This window comes from Lithobates pipiens, unplaced genomic scaffold (genome assembly GCF_037356315.1).
Source record: "Lithobates pipiens isolate NorthernLeopardFrog02 unplaced genomic scaffold, aLitPip1_a1.2 Scaffold_23, whole genome shotgun sequence".
NCBI classification, from domain to species: Eukaryota; Metazoa; Chordata; class Amphibia; order Anura; family Ranidae; genus Lithobates; species Lithobates pipiens.
In genome coordinates, this window is record NW_027507785.1 from 222,104,914 (window position 1) to 222,127,624 (window position 22,711).

The window sequence follows — 22,711 nt, forward strand, 5'->3', positions numbered from 1 at the left end:
CATGCTCGGTTATCCGTTATTGCAGGGATGAACAATAGTGTCCAATGGACTGGATATCAGCACAGCTGATATAATTTCCATTTCCTATTGAACTTGTCACTGCATATGGTGTATCAGGAGTCCCATCACCCAGACTGAATGGGGAGTAACTCCGTAAACCACGTCAGAGATGGTAGGCTTATGGATAGCCACTGGATGTGGTAAACTAAAATGCTGTTGTTCCACAACAACATGCCCAAAGTCGTTTGTGCTGAGGATCCTTGACAATGGTGGAAGGTGCATGGAGTGTCAGACGTTCAGACTAGAGGGAGTGATGTCAACGCGTTTCACAGGGAAACCCCAGCTTCTTCAGGACACACTGACTGCCCACACTGAGCTTGCACAATTTCATTCCCACATGTCACTTTGGGGGAGATTTGAGAGACATTTGCTTCAACACAGACAACAAAGGAAATCGCACCCTGAAATCACCAAAAGTAGTACAGAAACTACTTTTGTGAATCGGTGAGGTGCCAAAAATGTGGGGTCGCACCAGTTCAGACGCTGCCATTGCCGGTGATTTCCACCGATTTAGCATGTGATTTGACATGTCAAATCACGTCAATGTGAACCAGGGCTTGCACAAGTGTAAGCTTACGTACACCCATGTGAAGGGCTGTCTTCAACCACATGGGACTTACAGGTGTTTGCTGCAGCTATGTGCAGGAAGCTTGTTCAAATGAATGACAGGTAGCCAGCTTCACTGACCTGCACGGATCTACAATTGGAGTTTACGTCCATACATGACCAATGCATGGATCAGAATGCAGTATGTCTGCAAGGAATGTATGTATGTATAGTTCTCGTTTGTGTGAAGTTCTTAAGTTTCATACATACCCAACCATGTGTAGTAGAATTTATGTTTACATACACGTGTGTGCCCTAGACTGTACATGTGTATTAGAGGAGGGGGTACATATGTGCATTATAATATGTACAGGGGTGCTTTTTTAAAATTATTTTCATACAATTTATTTTGGAACACTTTATGTCTGCTGTTGGTATGCAGTAAAAATGTCAGGGTAACATAGGTTGGGAGGTCAGCAGGGCAGATGATAGGGTCAGCAGTTTGTGGAGGACTGTACAGAGGCCATTTATTTATAGGACAGTGTGCAGGGGGCAGCGGAATGGGAGCAGAAGATGGGAGGTCAGTATGACAGTGTGCAGAATTCAGTATGGCAGAGATCAGTAGTGTAGAGGACAAGGGTCAGCAGGGCAGAGGATGGAGTTCAGCAGTGAAGAGAACAGAGGTCATTAAGGAGCAGGACACAGATCAACAGTTCATAGGGCAGTAGAGGAGAAAACAGTCCAGAGGACAGAGGACAGCAGTCTAGAGGACAGAGGTCAGCAATTCAGAGGGCAGCAATCCAGAGGACAGAGGTCAGCAGTCCAGAGGACAGAGGTCAGTAGTAAAGAGGACAGAGGTCAGTAGTCCAGAGGTCAGCAGTCCAGAGGACAGCATTCCAGAGGGCAGAAGTCAGCAGTCCAGAGGGCAGAGGTCAGCAGTCCAGAGGGCAGAGATCAACAGTCCATAGGTCAGCAGTCCAGAGGACAGCATTACAGAGGGCAGAGGTCAGGAGTCCAGAGGTCAGCAGTCCAGAGGACAGCAATTCAGAGGGCAGCAATCCAGTAGTCCAGAGGTCAGCAGTCCAGAGGACAGCATTCCAGAGGGCAGAAGTCAGCATTCCAGAGGGCAGAGGTCAGCAGTCCAGAGGGCAGAGATCAACAGTCCATAGGTCAGCAGTCCAGAGGACAGCATTACAGAGGGCAGAGGTCAGGAGTCCAGAGGTCAGCAGTCCAGAGGACAGAGGTCAGCAATTCAGAGGGCAGCAATCCAGAGGACAGAGGTCAGCAGTCCAGAGGACAGAGGTCAGTAGTAAAGAGGACAGAGGTCAGTAGTCCAGAGGGCAGAGGTCAGCAGTCCAGAGGACAGCATTCCAGAGGGCAGAAGTCAGCAGTCCAGAGGGCAGATGTCAGCAGTCCATATGGCAGCAGTCCAGAGGGCAGAGGTCAACAGTCCATAGGTCAGCAGTCCAGAGGACAGCATTACAGAGGGCAGAGGTCAGGAGTCCAGAAGTCAGCAGTCCAGAGGGCAGAGGTCAGCAGTCCAGATTGCAGAGATCAGCAGTTCAGAAGTCAGCAGTCCAGAGGGCAGGGGTCAGTAGGGCAGAAGACAGAGTTCAGCAGTCCAGAGGTCAGTAGGACAAAGGTCACTGCTTTGGCAGGACACGCATAATTCTCCCCCTCTCCACATAGCACACACTTGATACAGAATTATCTTACAAACATCCTGGAATATACACAGTGTACATAGAGATACAACTTAGACCTGCTCACTTCTTACACAGACAGAGCCTTGATATGCAAACATTATATACAAATAGCCTGCATGTGTGTGGAGACTGTATAACTGACTGGTATTCTCTGATTTTATGATGTGGGAGCTGCAGCAAGCATACCAGTCAGTTATACAGTCTTCATATATATGCATGCTATTTGTATATACAGTGTGCATATCAAGGCTGTGTCTGTGTAAACAGTGAGCAGGTCTAAGCTGTATCTCTTTGTACACTGTGTATGTGAGGAGGAAGAGTTCTGAGTGTCTGTGTGTGTGTGAAGTGGCAGGATAAGAGGAGCAGAGCAATGAATATCCACAGACGCAAGGAGGGGGGAGGAGGGAGCCCTGAAGATCCTGACAAGCCCGTGAAACTTGTATCTCATATTCTCAGCAGCAGATTAGAGACACATTGTTTACCATCTGGCCAAGCAGTCAGCTTCTGTTTCCTGCGTGAGATCCTATTAGTATGGAAACAGAACTATGTGACCAACATGCTCATTCACAGCACAGCCACGTCTCTCAGGGGAGGGGGGACAGAGGCAGGGGGTGTGTTGCTGAAGTTGTATACACCCCCTGAGAACTTTTCAAACAGAAAATGGACCGTTTTTGCCAGCTGAAGGAAAGTTCATGTGCACATAATGTAAAAACTAAAAGAGGTAGAGCAAAAAAAAAAAGAGATTTGGCGATATGTGATTAATGTAATATGTACTAGTTATTTAACCCATCCCATACATCTCCTTAAAGGACAGAAATTACAGAAAAGAATGAATCTTCATAGACACACCATAAAAGAACATAAGGAAGAGAATCATTGCACACCTGTGGGAAATTATTTCTCACAACTGGACCATTCTATGGCATGAAATTATATAGAAAAAGCCCTCCTGTGCCGAAAAGCCAAAATGTATGAGCTAATTAAGTGTGAGTTGTGCCAGCACTTTATGTGCTATTCGAACCCAAATATTTCAACCAAACAAAATGTCAAAATAATAAATTGTGGTCTCATCGACTGCACAGTAGGTCCTGATAGTATCCATTCCCTTAGAGCTCAGGCCCTGTGGCTAAGTCTTGATGATGGAACATGTTGGATGGGGCTTGATAATGGCATCACTTTGCAACCAGGAAATGTTATGAGAACTGCTAAACTAAAGGAGATAGGTACTGGCTCTGGATGAGTCTTTATCCTTGTGCACAGTTTACGTGCACATTTTAATGTGAGTGTATCTTTTATATTTTTACCTTTAATAAACATTTTAAATAGAGAGCTCTTTATGTTTTTTAGTTTAGCTTTGGAAAATATATCTGTGCCTACCTGTGGAGTGGAGGAGATGGAGCAGTGTTATTCCAGTCATCCTTTAAATGGAAGGGATGCTAACAGGACCTACTGTGCAGTGGAGGAGACCATTACATATATCCACTTAAAGGGGAAAGGTGCAGCATGGATCTATGGTAATCAGGTTCCACAATCAAAGGTGTGAGTCCATCTTATTATTAAATTAAAGAAACATGAAATGATGGTGTATGCCAATAGTTTCCATGCGGGATCCATGAGGAACAGTATATCCAGATTGAGCACTGAAGAGCACATTGCATACTTTGGGGCCATATTTTATAAAGGGGCAGAATTGAATAATTTTGAAAAGTAGGACTTCTATGATTTTTTATTATTATTGTGATGTTACATACTGATATATGTTCTTCACTGAGGTGATTATTGGTTTATTGAGTAAATATTAGGTTTTCAAAACTAGTGAGCCCTGCACTTAATTTTTTTGCTTGGTTCATTCTATGGCATGAATGAATGCTTTGAGGGTGTAACATGTAATATGCTCCAAGCCCTCCCACCCCTAGATCCCCCCTCCCCAAGTTATAGCAGGAGAGTGTTCCTCTCCAGGCACCCACTGTTACCTTTTAAAGTAGGTGTGGCTGTAGATCCTCCTCATTCATCACAGGAATCTGTGAATGAAAAAACTAGGAGTCCCACCTGCCAACATGGCAGACAGTTTGTTATCAACTGACTCATTTTTGTTCATTCACAAGCACTGCAACTTTCAAAGAGAAATAATTCTAGCACTAGACCTCCTCTGTAACTCTAAACATGTAATCTGTAAAATGATTAAAAGTGTTGCCTATGGAGATTTTTAAGGACTGAAGTTTTGCGCCATTTCAAGAGTGTGCGCAATTTTAAAGCATGATATATCTATTTACTTGGCATAATATCATCTTTCACCTTATACCAAAAAAGTGGGTTATCTTTAGTTTTTTTATATTCATGGAACAGTTTTTTTCCAAAAATAAAATGTTTGGAACATTGCTGTGCAAATGCCATGTAACATAAAAAGTTGCAATGACCACAATTGTATTCCCTAGGGTGTCTGCTAAAACTATATATATGTATATAATGTTTGGGGGTTCTGAATAATTTTCTAGGAAACAAATGATGATTACTACAAGTAGAAGAGAAGTGTCAGAATTGACCTGGGTGGCAAAGGGTTAATTATCATAAGTAATATACAAATAATTATTATATATTGTTTTTAAGGTAATTTGCTATATTTTATAAAACTGTACTCAAGCAGGTGGCTTAACGGACAAATTACTGAAGTTTGAAGTTATAACTTCAAAATAGTAATTTCACAGTAAATAGATAAATAATAAATTAGTATCATAAAATATAGCATAATAATATATGATTTAGCTTGATTATAACAGTACAGTACCTTTTCAAGAGCAGCATATTCAAATTTTCCCTCTTAACTGTGTGAGAAAAACATGGGGTTGTGGGTAAATCGTATACACATAAACCCATGTTTTTTCCTTGTAGCTAAGAGGGCTGGGTTGGAAGGGAGCATTTGTCTTTTAGACACATGCCCCTTCTCTGACAGAATTTTTATTGGACAGCTGGGGCTAATGGTATTTTACCATTGGTCCAAGACTCCAAGCTGTCCATTGAGCTCAGTGCCTCTGACAAGAAGTGAGAAGAGGCACCGTGAGCTCAACCTCTCAGTCTGCTGCAAACAGAGTGTGCCAGCTTGTATTTAAACTGGCCACTCTGTATGTAGCTTCTGAGCAAGGAGCCCCGTATCTCTGGAACCACAGGTCATAGGAGCCTCAGTGGTTTTACCAGTGGTGGGGTAGGACTACCTACCCCCTAAATTTGAGGTCTCTGTGACTTCAGGTCGCCGAGCTACAACCCTTGACGCTTGATTTTTTTCTTTTTAATGTTCATTGCAGGTGAGGCTCTCACCTGACTCCCTTTACTGAACATCCTTGGGAAAGAATGCTGTAGGACTTGTCTTCAGAAGCCCAACATTGCACCCACTGATCATAGGTGCAATGCTTTGCAGGCTCCCGTGGAAAAAAATTTGAAATTCAATTTTTTACTGAAAAAATATGTGCATTTATATTTTTTTCCTAAAAAGTGAACTTAGCCTTTATACCCCAACTGAACCCTTAGCTTAAAACAGCTACATACATCCCAGGTACATTAAAATAAAAGATGTCATACAGTTTGTTTCTATTCTAAACCAGCAACAGTATGGGTAGAAAAGACTTCTGCCTGCCAGCCAGCAGCTGCAACGTAGGACCCTTTGTCTCTGTGGGGATACAATAGTCTCATTGCAGAGAATTGACGTATAGGCCTGCAATTATCAAAGCACACACCCCCTACTAATTAGAGTACTCTAACTCTGAATCAGTAGGTGATGTTTTGGACCTTTGCAAAGGGATCACTTATTTCTCCAGAAAAAGCAATGGTCACAGCTGCTGGCAGGGGACTGGCTTTTCTAGTCAGGTTGTGGCGGCTTTAGAATGATGCACCTCCATCCATTGTTTTATAGGACAATCAAAATTAAGTGCCTCTGGTACTTTTAGGAAGTACATCTACACTTGTATTACATAAAAAAAAAAAAATTTATATGCACAAATAAAAACTTTTTCTTGTAAAAAAAACACCTGAAATATTAAAACTTACAGAAAACCGATTTAAGTCTGACATCAGTCATTGAGGTCTGTTTTAATTCACGTCTGGTTAATGGGTAAATTTAACATATTTTAAAAAGCATCTCAAAAATCTATTTTCAAATGTTAGATATAAACTTGTGAAGTGTTATGGTAAAAAAAAAAAAAAATGTGCAAAGTGGACAGATAGACACAATGCATCACAGATCGCAATGCATTTTGCAAACATAAATTCACTTGATCAGGAGTGGACACTATTAACAGGGTGTTTTTACAGCGAAGATAACAAATTAAGATATAAATACAATACAATGATCAATTAATCCATATAAGATGGACAACACCATCCGCATAGCAGTTTACAAACATAGTACACTTACAAATTAGCTTCAAATAAAAATTAAAAGACAAAAAGCCTTTTGGATGATACCCACCAAGGGGTGTCTGTTTGAGGAGTTGTGGAAAGGGGGGGGGTGGCCCACACAGTCAGCAAGAGGAACAGACAAGTATGATTCACTGAAGTCCTCTTTCCCTCTAAAAGAATCCCATATACAAATTCTCAGTGTTTAAAGATATAAATCTTTTCCTATGGAAGGTTTCATTTTGGCTTCTGCATGAGCAGAGAAATGGTAGCCCTGCAGCTTCTGGAACTCTTCAGGAGGATGATAAGAAGGCGATTGAAGATCTTCTGGCCCTTCTTGATTAGGAACCATCTGATGTTGACTTGCAGATAGATAATGACTCTATGGGGGTTATTTATGAAAGGCAAATCCACTTTGCACTGCAAGTGCACTTGGAAGTGCAGTTACTCTAAATATAAGAGGTAGATCTGAAATGAGTGGAAGCTCTTCTGATTTTATCATCCAATCATGTGGAAGTTAAAATGCTGTTTTTTATTTTCCTTGCATGTCCCCTTTGGATCTACAGTGACTTTACTTCCAAGTGCACTTTCAGCATACTTTCAAGTACACTTGCAGTGCAAAGTGGATATCTTAAAATACAATCTAAAAAGATGTTACCCCTTTCTAAAAATAAGCTTATTAATCAATTGTTTGGCCGTGTAAGTAATGACCTGAAGAAATCGAACTGGGATGATTTTAGTCGAGACAATCTGAATAAACAATTGAAAGATGCACTTAATGAATGTAAAAATTCCAAGGGAATAGTTATCATAAAGAGTGATAAGGGGGTACTGTGGTTTTGATGAGTGAGGAGAATTATGTTAAGGAGGTAAAAAGATAACTAGGCAATCCAGACATCTGCAAATTTCAAGTTCCCCCTTCCCTAACGTGGTTATGGAATTGAACTATAAGCTGACCTTAGCACAGGAAGGTGGTCTAATTACTAAAAAGTTACTAAATCATCTACAGATTCTCGATTATAATACACCAGCTCTTTATATTATCCCCAAACACCATAAAGATCGAATGAATCCCCCCCCCCCCCCCGGGAAGACCTATAGTTTCCGGAATCAATGATCCCCTTGAAAGGGTTGGTCAATATGTCAATGGTCTTTTAGGCCGGGTTCACATCTATGAGAATTGGATTCAGGTTTCCCCGCATTCAATTCGCATAGCAGGAGAATATGACCAGCTCCCTATGGAGACAGTTTATATATCTCCATTGCGGCTGTGGAGTGCACTGCACAGAAACGTGCGTCTTTAGCTCTGTTTCAGGGCCAAATTCAGGCATAGATTCGCCTGATTTATCCCTGAAATGGAGAACAGGGGGGTACAGCACTCCTGGGTGATCTGCAGCCGATTCCAGTGTGAACCGGGCCTGAAAGACAATGGTTCCTGCTCTTGAGTCATATGCAAGAGATACCAAGGATGTGCTCAATAAACTGAATGATATTGATATTGACAGGGAGTCATTGTATACGTCAATACCTCATCTTTGGGGACTAAAAACTGTGGTGTATTATTTACATTTTTTTTTTTTGGAGATTAGCCCATCAAAATTAATTTGTACTGAATCTGTTGAACTTTGTCCTTGATAACAACTATTTTGAATTTAATGATGTTTACTACCAACAGGTGTTGGGCACCCCTTGGGCGCCCCTTGGATGCCCTCATATGTGTGCCTGCACCTAGGTATGTGGAAGGAGTCTAAAATATACACATTGGGATCCTATGAGGGGTCTGTGAGGGCATGGATTTGTTACATCGACAACATCCTGGTGTTCTGGAAGGAAACCAAGAATTGCATGAGCTTAATGATACACTTGCAATATCAGACTTACATATGGGTTTGATCCGCTCTCAAATCCCTTCCTTGACCTCAGGATCACTAAGAAGAGTGGCTCTTTGGCTACTTTGACTTTCCAAAAGCCGACGGTAGCGAACACTTTACTTCGGGTGGACAGTTATCACCCCAGTTCTCTAGTGAGGGGCATCCCTATGGGACAGTTCCTCCTTATTCAGAGAAACTGTACAAGTGATGAGGAATTTAAAAAAGAAGGCCCATGATATGTTTGCCAGGTTCAGAGAGAGAGGTTACATGACATAAGCAGAATTGAGATGTACCAAAAGATTAAAATAAATGTAAATTTGGCTGCTGGAAACCCATCCTTTGTTTGTGAGGGGGAGGGGGGGGGGGGGTTGGTTAATTTTTTTTTTTTTTTACTGCCCCTTCCACCTAGACTCAGCCCCAACACAGCAACAAATTGTCTGGAAACCCTGGCAGGCATAGAGCACAACTACATTCTGCACGGAGACAGAAATAATATCAGCAGGCTGCTTACCTGGGTTGTTTGATCCATTGCATGGGGGCATCCTCTAATCTTGCAGATGTGAGTACACAATTCTGAATCTTCTAGGTTAATTTAAAACATACTTGTATCTTTTGGCATAAAATAACTACAATAAACAGATCTCCCAAGTACCTTTTTTCCTCTCCCCTCCTTTTTTGGAGAAACTCCCCATCTCTTATTGTGGTAACAGTTTTTTTTTTTTTTTCACAGGGAATGTATTTCCTAATTGTTACTGTCTGCAATTGATTTTTCCTAGGTCTTTTTTTCCATGAAAATGGAAAGTCCACTCTATTGAAAGCAATTTGAGAGTCAATTTGCCTACAAAAGCAATCTAAAAATAAACTTTTTGTTAAAAAAAAATAATAAATAATACTTACCTTGGCCCTGGCTTCTCACGTTTCTGTGAGGCCTCAACATTGCTCACTAAGATAGCTATGTCTCAAAAAAAGGTCTGTGAAAAAAAGTGCAGCCAGTTTTTAAATGTGGGGCTTTTAATAGAACGGACCCATCATTTCTATGTAAGGTCCACTTTAAATGGTGGCAAGAGTGAAATATGAATAGATATATAGATGCATAATTTACTTACACCAATATATTCCCCTGTGCTAATGGATAAAAATGAATTTGTGAAAAGGTTAATACATTTATGAAAATTGGTGAAAATTTAGTGAATAGGTTTCTGCTCTCAAAGTGCATGTGCTTTTAAACGTAAAAAAAAAAAAAAAAAAAAAAAAAAAAATTATATATATATATATAAGAGCGCTACCCAATATTGATACTAACACATCAATCACAGTGCAAAATAAAAATTCATAATCAAATTAATAACTAAAGTCTATGAGTTCATAAATCCTTCAAAAGTTCATAAACTTTCATATCATAATCTTTCAGTGCAGCTTAAAATTTGCAATTGTGCCATATAAAGTGCCAAATGCTGAGAAAAAACACTGTCTGTGTGATCCATGCTCTCCTCATGTGCCCTCACTCACTAGATAATTATGACTCCCATGACAGAAGTAACCATCGACTTGCCTCTCACCGGCTGGAAATTCCAACACCACTGACAGTCACCTGATGCCTTTTGTCCCTCCCACAAGACATTATCAAAGGATATCCTTTCATTGAACACCAGAATTGTCAGCTCCACCACTGGTGTCCTGTGCTTTTCACAGATGAGAGCAGGTTCACCCTGAGCACATGTGAAAGATATGAACAGGTCTGGAGAAGCCATGGAGAATGTTATGCTGCCTGTAATATTGTTCAGCATGACCGGTTTGGTGGTGGGTCAGTGATGGTCTGGGGAGGCATATCCATAGAGGGACACACAGACCTCTACAGGCTAGACAATTGCACCCTGAATGCTATTAGGTATTGGGATAAAATCCTTGGACCCATTGTCAGATCCTACGCTAGTACAATGGGTCCTGGGTTCCTCCAGGTGCATGATAATGCCTGGCCTCATGTGAAGAGAATATGCAGCCAGCTCCTGGAGGTTGAAGGACTTGATACCAATGAATGGCCCCATGCTTGCCTGACCTTAATCCAAAAGAAAAACTCTAGGGCATTATGTTTAGGTCCATCTGACGCTACCAGGTTGCACCTCAGTCTGTTCAGGAGCTCAGTGATGCCCTGGTTCAGATCTAGGAGCAAATACTCCAGGACAACATCCATACAGGCATGTAGGGGACATACAAACTATTGAGTACCTTTCTGAGTTGCTGCAATAAAATTTTAGCAAAATGGACTAGTCTGTTGCATCAGTTTTTCACTTTGATTTTCAGGGTGTCTTTGAATTCAGCCCTCTGTAGGTTGATCATTTTCATTTCCATCAAATAGTGTGGCATCCTATTGTTCCTAATACATTACCCAGTCCATATCAGTATTGATATCCAGCATGTAGCAGTGTATATGTATGTATATATATATATATATATATATATATATATATATATATATATATATATATATATATATATATATATATATATATATATATATATATATATATATATATACATATATATATATACACACACACACACACATACAGGTGCATCTCAAAAAATGTGAATATCATCCAAAAGTTCATTTATATCAGTAATTCAATTCAAAAAGTGAAACTCATATATTATATAGATTCATTACACACAGAGTATATTTCAAGCATGTCTTTCTTTTGACTTTAATGATTAGGGTTTACAGCTAGTGAAAACCCCAAATGTAGTATCTCAGAAAATTAGAATATTACATAAGACCAATAAAAAAAGATTTTAATACAGAAATGGTGGCTTACTGAAAAGTCTATGTATAGTATAGTATGCACTCAATACTTGATTGGGGCTCCTTTTGCATGAATTACTGCAACAATACAGTGTGGCATGGGGGCGATCAGCCTGTGGCACTGCTGACGTGTTATGGAAGCCCAGGTTGCTTTGATAGCGGCCTTCAGCTTGTCTGCTTTGTTGGGTCTGGTGCTTCTCATCTTCCTCTAGACAATACCCCACAGATTCTCTATGGGGTTTAAGTCTATGGGTTTGGTCTCTATGGGTTTGCTGGCCAATCAAGCACAGTGGTACCATGATCATTGAACCAGTTATTGGTACTTTTGGCAGGGGGGTGGCAGGTGTCAAGTCCTTCTGAAAAAATGAAATCAGCATCTCTATAAAGCTGGCCAGAAGAGGGAAGCATAAGATGCTCTATTATTTCCTGGTAGAGGGCTGTGCTGACTTAGGACTTTATGATTTTGGCTCCCCAAATCATCACTGACTGTGGAAACTTCACACTGGACTTCATGCAACTTGGAATTTGTGCCTCTCCACTCTTCCTCCAGACTCTTGGACCTTGATTTCCAAATGAAATGCTAAATTTACTTTCATCCAAAACGAAGACTTTGGAGCACCGAGCAACAGTGCAGTCTATTTTCTCCTTAGCTCGGTTAAGGAACTTCTGACATTGTCTCTGGTTCAGGAGTGGCTTGATACAAGAAATGCAATAGATGTAGCCCATGTCCTGGACATGTCTGTGTGTTGTGGCTCTGGAAGCACTGGCACCAGCCATAGTCCACTTCTTGTGAATCCACCCAAATTCTTAAATGGCATTTGCTTCACAATTCTCTCAAGGCTGTGATTATTTCTGTTGCTTGTGCACCTTTTTCTACCACTTGTTTTCCTTCCTCTCAACTTGACATTATATATGCTTGGATTCAGCAATCTGTGAATAGACAGCTTATTTAGCAATGACTTTTGTGAAGGGTGTCAATGACTGTCTTCTGGACAACTGTCAAGTCAGCAATCTTCCCAAAAATTGTGTAACCTACTGAACCAGACTGAAAGACCATTTAAAGGCTCAGGAAAATTTACAGGCGTTTTGAGTTAATTAGCTAATTAGTGTGTGACACCAGGAGTCTACAATATTGAACTTCTTCACAATATTAAACTTTTCTGAGAAACTTAATTTTTGGATTTCACTAGCTGTAAGCCATAATCATCAAAGTTGAAAGAAATACTTGCAATATATTATTCTGGGTGTAATGAAACTATATAATATATGAGTTTCACTTTTTGAATTGAATTACTGAAATTAATTTTCTTTTTGATGACATTCAAATTTTTGAGATGCACCTGTATGTGTGTGTATATATATATATATATATATATATATATATATATATATATATATATATATATATATATATATACACACACACACTCACACATACACACACACACACGCAGTGTATACGAAAGTGCGCACACATACACAAATAAAAACAATATTAACACCATTAAAGCTTAAAGTTGTAGATGATAAAAAGTAGTCTGCACATACCTCAGTTGCAAACTGCTGAAGTCCACCAATGTTAATTGGACCTTCCTCTGTTGCATATAAATTGCATCCACCTACACAAAGGTCTGACGTTGGGCATACCATTCCACATGTCAAGCCGAGCGGGTTATCAGAAAGGATAGTCCTGGCAGCTCCATAGTAATTCTGCACACAGAATTAAGTCATCATTAAAATCCCATTAATGATAACACGAATATAATATAATGCTGCAAGCAATCATTTTGCAAGTTGTTATGCTGGATATTTTTACTAGCTGTATGAGAAATAGAGATACGGAATAAATATAAAGCTGTATATATAGAGAGATGTAACATCTAATAATTTAGATGTCAGGTGTCCTTGTCTCCGTCTGGCTCCAGTTCATACTGGTAACAGTCATTTACACAAATAGCTTATACATGATGTGCAGTATTTCTAGCTCTACTTATAGTAAACACACATTAAAGCTCAACTCCGGCAGATATTACAAAAACAATTTGTGAATTTTGTTTTAAGAAATCATTAATCCATTCACAGGCTGGGGGCATGTAGGTGACCTATCTCTGCTGCCTGAAGTATAACTAAAGGCACAACTTTTTTTTTTTTTTTTGATTTGTAAGAGTGGTGAGAGCTTAGAACCAGTGTCAGTTTTTTTTTTTTTATGTATTTATATTTTTGCTGTCTGTATCCCAATTAGGCTAGATTCACACACGTCCGGCTGCGGTTTGCAGTCAGTTTTTAAAAGGAGTCCTGTACAGCTCCTGTTCACTGGTTCAAGTGCGATTCAGGTGCAGTTTTTTTACAAGAATTTGCACCTGAACTGGACCTAAAGTCACACAGGAATCTTAAAAAATGGACCATATGTGAATCGGCTCCATTGCAAGCCGATCCGGTTCACATGTTATGCAAATCAGATGCAGTTCAAAACGCATCCTATTAGCATATATGTGAACCTGCCTTAGGGATTTCTCTCAAAGGGCTTGTTTACATTTGTGTGGTCTTTGAAAAGTGATCTGCGGTGGCTCATGGTTGCAGTGAAACCCCATTCACTTGTATGGGTAATTTTTGGAAGTGGTACCACTGTGCTGCCATGCTGAAACATAAAACATTATGGCCAGGGCACGTGTATATCCCCATAGGGCTGTTTTTTCAGCTTGAGGGGTGGTAAAAATTAAGCGCAATAGCATATTTCTTACCAATTCACCCCCACCCAACCAACTGCAGTGTGAAGGGACTGTAGGAAAATTAGGTCTGGGCAGGGAGATGGGAAGAAATACAAATCTATTGGCAGGTAAGACAAATGACTAATATGATATACCCCCAAAGGACTGTTTTCTAAAGGGATTCAGACACTGCAGCTTTCCTCATTAGAACACATACATGGGAATTCAATAAAGCAATAATGACAATTTTCTTTTAGAATCTGTAACTGTGGAAGATTCTTCAAGAATTTGTTTTAATTACCAGATCAGGAAACTGGCAGTAATTAGGACCAGCAACTGGCTGTGCTTTGAAGGTATTATTTATGTGATAGCTCCCTGCATAGTTTTGTACCCCCAGCTCAATTAGGATGTCAACTGGGAGATTCCCAGGCCAAAAGTTAAAAGTAAGCAAAGGGGATGGAGATAGGGGTTATGTTATTCCCAAACTATGGTAATGCCTGTATGTAGGAATTGAATTGGCTCTGGTGGGTGGAGCCTGATGAGGAACTAGCAGGCCAACTCCCAGTCGGGTCCCAATCTGAATAGCATCCATGGATCCACCTACTGTAATGCACTTTTAATCAAAATGAAAGTGGGCCTGATGGAAAATGAAGACTCTCAGTTCCCTACCCACCCCTAGTAAAAAAAAAAAAAAAAAAAAAAACTTCAGCCCTACAGCTGTCAACCATGAGGGTTTACAACCCCTTTAACCATTTTAATACCTCCCCCTTTCAGCACTGTCACACTTTGAATGACCATTGCGCAGTCATACAACACTGTACCAAAATTAAGTTTTTATTTTTTGTTCACACAAATAGAGCTTTTTTTAGCGGTATTTGATCACCACTGGGTTTTTTACTGCTTGCTAAGTAAACCAAAATAAAAAAAGAAATAAAAATACATGAAAAAATATGTTTTCCTTTGTTTCGGTTGTAACATTTTGCAAATTAAAAAATTGCAAAAACTCAAATTTCATAAATTTAGGCCAACATATATTCTGCTACATATCTTTGGTAAAAAAATAACCCTCATATGGATGAAAGATTTTGGTGCCTTTTCTCTTATGTATGCTCCTGTCACAGACTGAATGATGTATCAGTACAGGTTCTTTACGGTAAACTCCTGCTTCTGCAATGCAGCCAGGCTTCTAAACACAAATAGAATATAGGAAAACATATTATTGTGGCTGTCTCTTTCTTTCTAACCCGCACCCCTTTCAGTTGTGGTATGGCTGGTGCAAATAATTGATTCATCGGGTCAAGGTGTAAATATTGTTGTACCTGCCCACATTCTGGAGATAACAGACAGTCTTACATACAAAGAGTAGCTGATTTTTAAAGAGATACTAAAGTCTTTTTTTTTTTTCTATAAAAATAACAAACATGTTTTACTTACCTTATCCGAGCAGTGGTTTTGCACAGAGCAGCCCAGATCCTCCGCTTCTCGGGTCTCTCTTCGGTGCTCCTAGACCCTCCCTCCTGTTAAGCACCAAAACCCTGTGTCCATTCCTACATGGAGCCATGGCCCAGCCCCACCTCCTTTCTCACATTGGCTGACTGAGTTTGATTGACAGAAGTGGGAGCTAATGGTGCTGCACTGCTGTCTCAGCCAATGAGGAGGGGAGTCCCGGGCAGCTGAGACACTCCTGCAACATCGCTGAATCAAGATGGGGCTCAGGTAAATATTAGGGGGGCTGCTGCACACAGAAGGTTTTTTTTATCTGCATGCATGAATACATTATGATAAAAAAAAACTTCTACCATCATTTTACACTTCTTCCACAAAGTAAACAATTTATTGCATCACATCTGTATTATCAGAATTGTTCTTTTACCATTGAAAATGTAGTTTGATTACTGTAAATTAAAATCAGGAGCTTAACTGAGCCACCTAGAGATTAACGCTAGGATTCTGGTCTTAGGCTCATAGCACATTAGCTTCTCTCTAAAGGCTAATTTCTAATCAGCACAAGTCACATGTACTTCTAAGATAATATTTTACTATATAAGTCAGTTGTCAGAAATGGTAAAGCACTTGATTATTAAATAACAACGTTTTACACAGAGCGATGCACAAATGGCTCACACAAAAGTCAAAACCTAAAAGACAAAAATAATGTAGCATTCAATAAAGAACACAAATTGCCCCACTCTGAATATGACTTGTAAAGAAGCTTTTTGCTGCATTTCCTAATAGAGATGAATTTAGCTGAAGGAGGAGAACTTAACAGGAAATGGCTGGTTACCCCTTTTGCACATTCGTTGGTGAAACAGGAAAAGGCATCCTTTGCATGCAGGACATCACTGAATGCTTCTGTGCAACAGTAGTGTTTATAAAGGGCCCTCTCTAATTTTTTCCCCAAAAAATATTTATTTCATTAAAATTTTTAATGGGTTCCCTGCAAGATTCACTGGTTTAGACACTGGCCTCACAGTAGTGTGAATAGCGTTATTTGCACATGATTCTCTGATGTAAAACAACAGTTTGATTTAGCATTAACTACATGCCTGAGCTCAACTGGCAATGTGAAGGGTAATTGTTAATATAATGGAAAAGATGGACACTGATGTTTCAAAGGATTTGGAAGTCACACTCAAGGAAAACAGTTTGAAGAGAGCAAGAAATAATAATTATATATATAGCAGAATTTTAAAGCAGATCAGTAAAAATACTTTTCTTATTAAATTCATCAAATAAAAAGTATGTGAAAATATTTCACAGAAAATCAACAGAAATAATGTACAGTTGATACACTGTATGTAAGAAGCATTATTATGTTATTATTTATGTTAATTATCTAACAGACGAAACATTTATATATATATATATATATATATATATATATATATATATATTGCAATGATCCATTATCAGGCAGGTTTAAAATCAAAAATAGAGTGTACTGTACTCTTTCAAATAAAAATGCCATAAATATTATCCTGACTCTACGCACAGTATCCAAGCATATTTACTAGGCCGCAGTTTCACAGGTAGAAACTAGATATGGTAATAAACCAAAATTCCAAATTAGAGTATATTACTTCACAGAAGATAAAGCAGATATACTGTACTGACTTCACTGGGTAAGCTGCTTTTACTAGGCTATAGTTTCACAGAATGGCACAGACAGGTTTATAATAAAGAACATTATGCAGAAATATTGTAATGACTCCATGCACAGTTTTTAATAAAGCAATTTTTAAATCAAGCAATTAACATTAGAATGTATTGATTTCTCTCTTTCTCTTTTCTCTGAAAAAAGGCAACAAAATATTGTAGTGACTCCATGCATAGTATTTAATCACTTCTACTAGGCTAGATTTGGAACATAATTGATGACAGGATGCTTTAAATCCAAAATTCAACAATAGGGTTACTTGATTTTATATTTATTTGCATTTGAAACAGGAGAACCACCACCCAGCTTTTAATCAAACTATCAAGATTGGAGTGTATGTACTTGATTAAAAACAAAACAAAAAAACAAAAAAAAAACAGTAATATATTGTAGTGACTCCATGTACAGTATTTAATCATAAAAAAGAAAAACACAGTCAAGATTTTAATTCAAAAATCAACATTCAAGTGAATTTATTTGACTGGAAAAAAGACTAAATCTTGTAGTGACTCCACGCACAGCATGGAATCACTTTTTACTAGACTGCACTAAGAACAGGCAAAAAAGCAGCCAGCTTTTAAATGTATTTTTACTTTAAAAAAAATCAGGAAAATATTGTAGTGACTCCATACACCACATTTAATCACAACTGCTTGACTGCTTTGGAACAGGAAAAACACAAAAAAAGTATATTATTTCACTGAAAAAAAAGACAGCAAAAAGGAATTACTTTTTTACTTTCTGAAAAGAAGGGATGTAGCTTTAATGCAATAAATCAATATTAGAATGCATTATTTCATAGAAAAAAATAGCAAAGTATTGTACTGACTCCATGCACAGTATTTAAACACTATTACTAAGCCACCATTTCTGAGTGAGACGAGACAGGTTTTGAGGCAGAAATCTAATTTACAGTATATTTCACAGAATAAAGCCAGACATTGTACAGATGTGATGCACGTGTAGGCGCTATTTGTCAAGCGCCTGTGGCAGTGAGCCCATGTAGATCACCAACTTGGGTGTTCCATAGGGCGTGGAGTCTAAGCCTTAGCTTGCTTCTTCACCAGAGCCCCTGATGGTGGGGATGGACTTGCTGCAAACTGGAACCAGGTGGCGACCACCAAGTATGCACAGCTGAGGATGCAGAAACTACTTGCATGTGCAGAGTACAAACAGCAGGGACAACAGAAAATCCAGGAGACAAGCCAAGGTCAGGATGGACAGCAAACAAGCACAGATGGTGAATGAAGCTGGGGTTGGTAAACGGGTAGTCAGGCACAGGATACACAAGTAGCAAGCGAACAGGAGCTCAGAGAACTGTCAAGTTGCTCAGGCAACGTGGGCTACTCTGATCATGTCTCATATAGGCAAGCAAACTAGGAGGCAGACCAGAAAGTTATGGAAGGGAAGAAAAACAAAGCCCACAGAATAGCAGGGAACCCCCATAGGTGAGCACCGCCAAACCACACATGTGAAAGGAATCAGAGTAGGAAAAGCACTGCAGCAAGGAGATAAGAATACACAAGTAGGAAACTGCAGGCTAACTTGTGAAACTATTTTAGGCTGCATTTTCAATGGGAGAGACCAGGCAGATTTTATAGTAAAATAAAAACTGGAATGTACTGTGAAAGGTACAGATGGTGATCCAGCCTGGACACCCCATATTCACATGGTGTCCACTCCTTATTTTGAAGTGTAAATCATATGGTTTATGTCCAATTTTCAAATGTGTCCAACGTTTCCCCACTCAGAAGCACTTCACTGGGCTGTGGAAAGAACTTCATATTCAAATTTAAATTTGTGTGTCAATAATAAGGCCACTTACCCTTCACTGTACAAGAAAAGAGCATTCCTAAGAAATTAAAGTAACTCCACTTTTGTTGACAACACAACATTTTCTCTTGGTGATCTATGTACTTTACAGGGCTTTTAACAAACATTGTTGCATTTTTATGCCTTTTGTTATTCTGAAGGAATAACTGCTTGTCTGTCCATGTTTCAAGTGAATTTGCATGGGAGTGGTTTTATAATCATCAATCGGCTTCTGCACTTGTAGGGCTTTAATGAAGAAAGTTGCAGGGTCTGCAGTCCTTTAGATGTAATTTTTCTTTCAGCGCAACTCATCAACAATTACATTTTTGTAGCAGGGGATGGCAAAATGTGACTGGGAAAATCAGTAGGTCAATCACACAAGCAGAACATGACATATCTAGGGGGGCATTCTGTAAACCATCTGTGTACAGAATGTCTCCAGGGGTAGCCATATTGCATTTTATTCTACAGAAAATGACAGCTTTGCAGATTGGAAATGAAAGGTCATTTTTTACAGTAATAAAATTCATCTGTAATATGACTTGTGTCCCACTTGTATACACTATATACTTTTTTTTTTGCAATTTTTTTTCCAACAAAAGTGGAATTACCCTTTAAAAAAATCACTAGAACAAGATGTGGTTGAAAAAAACATATGCATCTGAATGTGTATCTTCTAGTGTGGTTATGAATGGCATTAGATTAAATGGTGATCTTTGTGAACCACATAAGGATGATGTTAATGATAGTCATCCCTTGCCACTCATAGAAGCTACATTTCTTTCTACATTGTACCTTCAAATAGCAAAAATGCATATCATCAGGTTTTGCTACATAATAAAAGTGTACTCTATGGATTAGATTCAGCACCCAGTTATTTCTAAAAACTGATGTTTTCAATTCTCAATAATGTACTTGTACTTGATATACAATGCTGAATCTGGATGACGTAATTGTATATGGCTCAACTCTGGACCATCACTGCAAGTACCTTAGAATGGTTTTAATTTACATTGAATCTGCAGGAATTTGTGAATATTTCCAAATGCTACTTTAGACAAACTCAGCTGTCACTTCTCGGTTGCATTATATAACAAGAGGGATTTTTTTCTCTGATGCTGAGTATTTAAAAGCTGTGACACAAGCATGTGCTCTGACTTTCAGATCATACATGCTTTATTTGGTTTTACCTTATGATATTCCAGACATATTCCAAATTATGTCTCAATTGTGGAGCATTATTGCGAACATTACCCCCTGAAATTGCAAGCATCATCTAGTAGAGATCACCCATTACAGCTTTGAAACAGTTACACATCTCTTATTAGCTGTCCGGCGTTAGTATTATTTGCTTCTTTTCTACCACTATTGTTACTATTTATGCTTTTGACTATGCCATGCATACCAGGTAGACAACTCTTTTGCTTTTGAATCCAGAACCCTTACAGAAGGTTACTTAATTTGAACTACCTACTAAAATACAAACTGGGTTTGAAAAATGTCATTGTTACCCTTACCATAAGCTCTCATTATATAGGGTTAAGATGTTAAAGAATAAGTTCACTTAAAAAAATAAATAAATGCACATAACTTTGCTAGCAAAAAAAATGTGCATTTATTTTTTATTGTTTTTGGAGTAAAGCATTGCACCAGTGATCAGCAGATCACTGGTGCCTTGTAGTTCTTCTGCAGACCTGTCTATCTGTGTGCCCATACATCCCGTATGGGCAGATACACTGACAGGAACTTCCCAAAGGTGAACTTATCCTTGAAAGTTATTGCATTTACTGATATACTGTAGATGCAGTTACAGCATCTGTGTTCCAACAAGTGTGCAATACAAATGCAGTTATGGGACATTTTACACTCAGAAAAAAAAAATTGAGCTCTGACTGCAAAATTAGTCAAGGATTGCTTTAAATTGGTTTGTAAAAGAAAGATTCTTTATGAAAATTTAGCAAAGACTACATAAACTATATTGAAGGATAGGTGTGGATGCCCAGTTACTAACTGGCATCCAATCTTGCATTATGGGTCATTACAAATCTGCTGTCACACACACTCCACCACTCCAGTCAGTGCCGATTGTGCTTGTAAAAGCTTGATATTGATATTGTAGCTTCTTTCACAGAGACACATGTGGGCTGTGAATTTGTTATAACAATAGATTATTACAGTAAATGTTTAGATATTGCATTTGTCTCAACTATAACATCTGCTACTATAATTTAATTTATCTTCACAGTCTACAACAGGGAAGGTATTCCAAAGGACCCTGTGTCTAACAATGAACCAGAATGTGTTTCATCTGAGTCTGAATCATTCCTAAGAGAAATAAATATTATACACAGGAAATCCTCAGCAGAAGGAAAGATTGAGAGAATCAACAGAAGCTTTAACCATTTACTACCCAGCCACTGTACATAAACAACCAGGTGGAAGAAGCGCTGTTCTATATGTGCATACCCGTATGTCCTCTCAGACACTGGGTTAGCCTCAGGGCCATGCAGTGGGGTGATCCTGTGATGGCTGTGTCCCTCAGACATAGCACATCACAGATCAGGACATGAGAGCTCTGATAAGCCCTTCCAAACATGTGATGGCTGTGTTCAATCACAGTCATCACACAATATAAACAGAGGCACGTCCCTCTGTTTTGGCTTCCCATGTATCAGCTCAGTAGGGAGAGGGAGAGCAGGATTGCTGTGTCCTGTCAGGGACCTGTGTGTAGCTGCTGATTTTACTGTGCAGCTACACACAGATCACAAGCAGTGCAGCCATCTCACACCAGTGCACCAAACACAACCTGTCCCTCTCTAAGTGCACATCAACATCTGTCACAGTGTACCAGTGCCCCATCAACATATGCAATAGTATTCCATTGCAACATCAACATCTGTTAGTGTCCCTAGTAGACCACCAACGTCTTTCAGTGTCTGCAGTGGACCATCAACATCTGTCACAATATACCAAAGCACAAAACTTATATCAATGTACCAGAGTCACATCAACATCTGATGCAATGTACCAGTACACAAAAACATCTTCACATCAACATCTGCAATAGTGTTCCATTGCAACACCAACATTTTTTTGTGTCCCAGTGGACCGTCAACATCTGTTGGTGTCCCTAATGGATTGTCAGAATATGTTGGTGTCCCTAGTGAACTGTCAACATCTGTCATGTTCCCGGTGGACCGTCAACATCAGTCACAGTGTACTAGTGCACAAAAACATCTGTCAGTATACCAGTGTCCAATCTACATCTGTCACAGTGTACCAGTGCACAAAAACAACTTTCATATTGTACCAGTGCCCCATTGCAACAACAACATCTGTTGGTGTCCCATTGGACCATCAACATCTGTGTGTTAGAAATATCTTAAAAACTGACAACTTTGTGTAAAAAAATACATTTTCACATTTCCCAAAAGCTTGTGGCAAAAAATGACATGTTCAAAATACTTATTATGCCTCATAGAAAATATGTTAGGGTGTTTGCTTTCCAAAATGTTGTCATTTTTTGAGGGTTTACACTGTCTGGGTGTCCAGGGCCTTCAAAAAATATGACAGGTAGTTAGAAAATTGGACGACTTTTGGGCCTGTCTATGTGGCTAGGCTGTGAAAAAGTCTCACACATGTGATATTGTCATATGCAGGAGGAG

General features: G+C 39.2%; 1 protein-coding gene across 1 annotated transcript in view; it reads right to left on the reverse strand.

Annotated features, from left to right (window-relative positions):
* DPYD (dihydropyrimidine dehydrogenase) overlaps positions 1 to 22,711 on the reverse strand; it is a 2,051,548-nt gene that overhangs the window by 1,353,616 nt on the left and 675,221 nt on the right. The window contains exon 5 of the mRNA XM_077452870.1: positions 12,918 to 13,079. Within this exon, the coding sequence (XP_077308996.1) occupies positions 12,918 to 13,079 (162 nt within the window). The remainder of the gene's footprint in view (positions 1 to 12,917; positions 13,080 to 22,711) is intronic.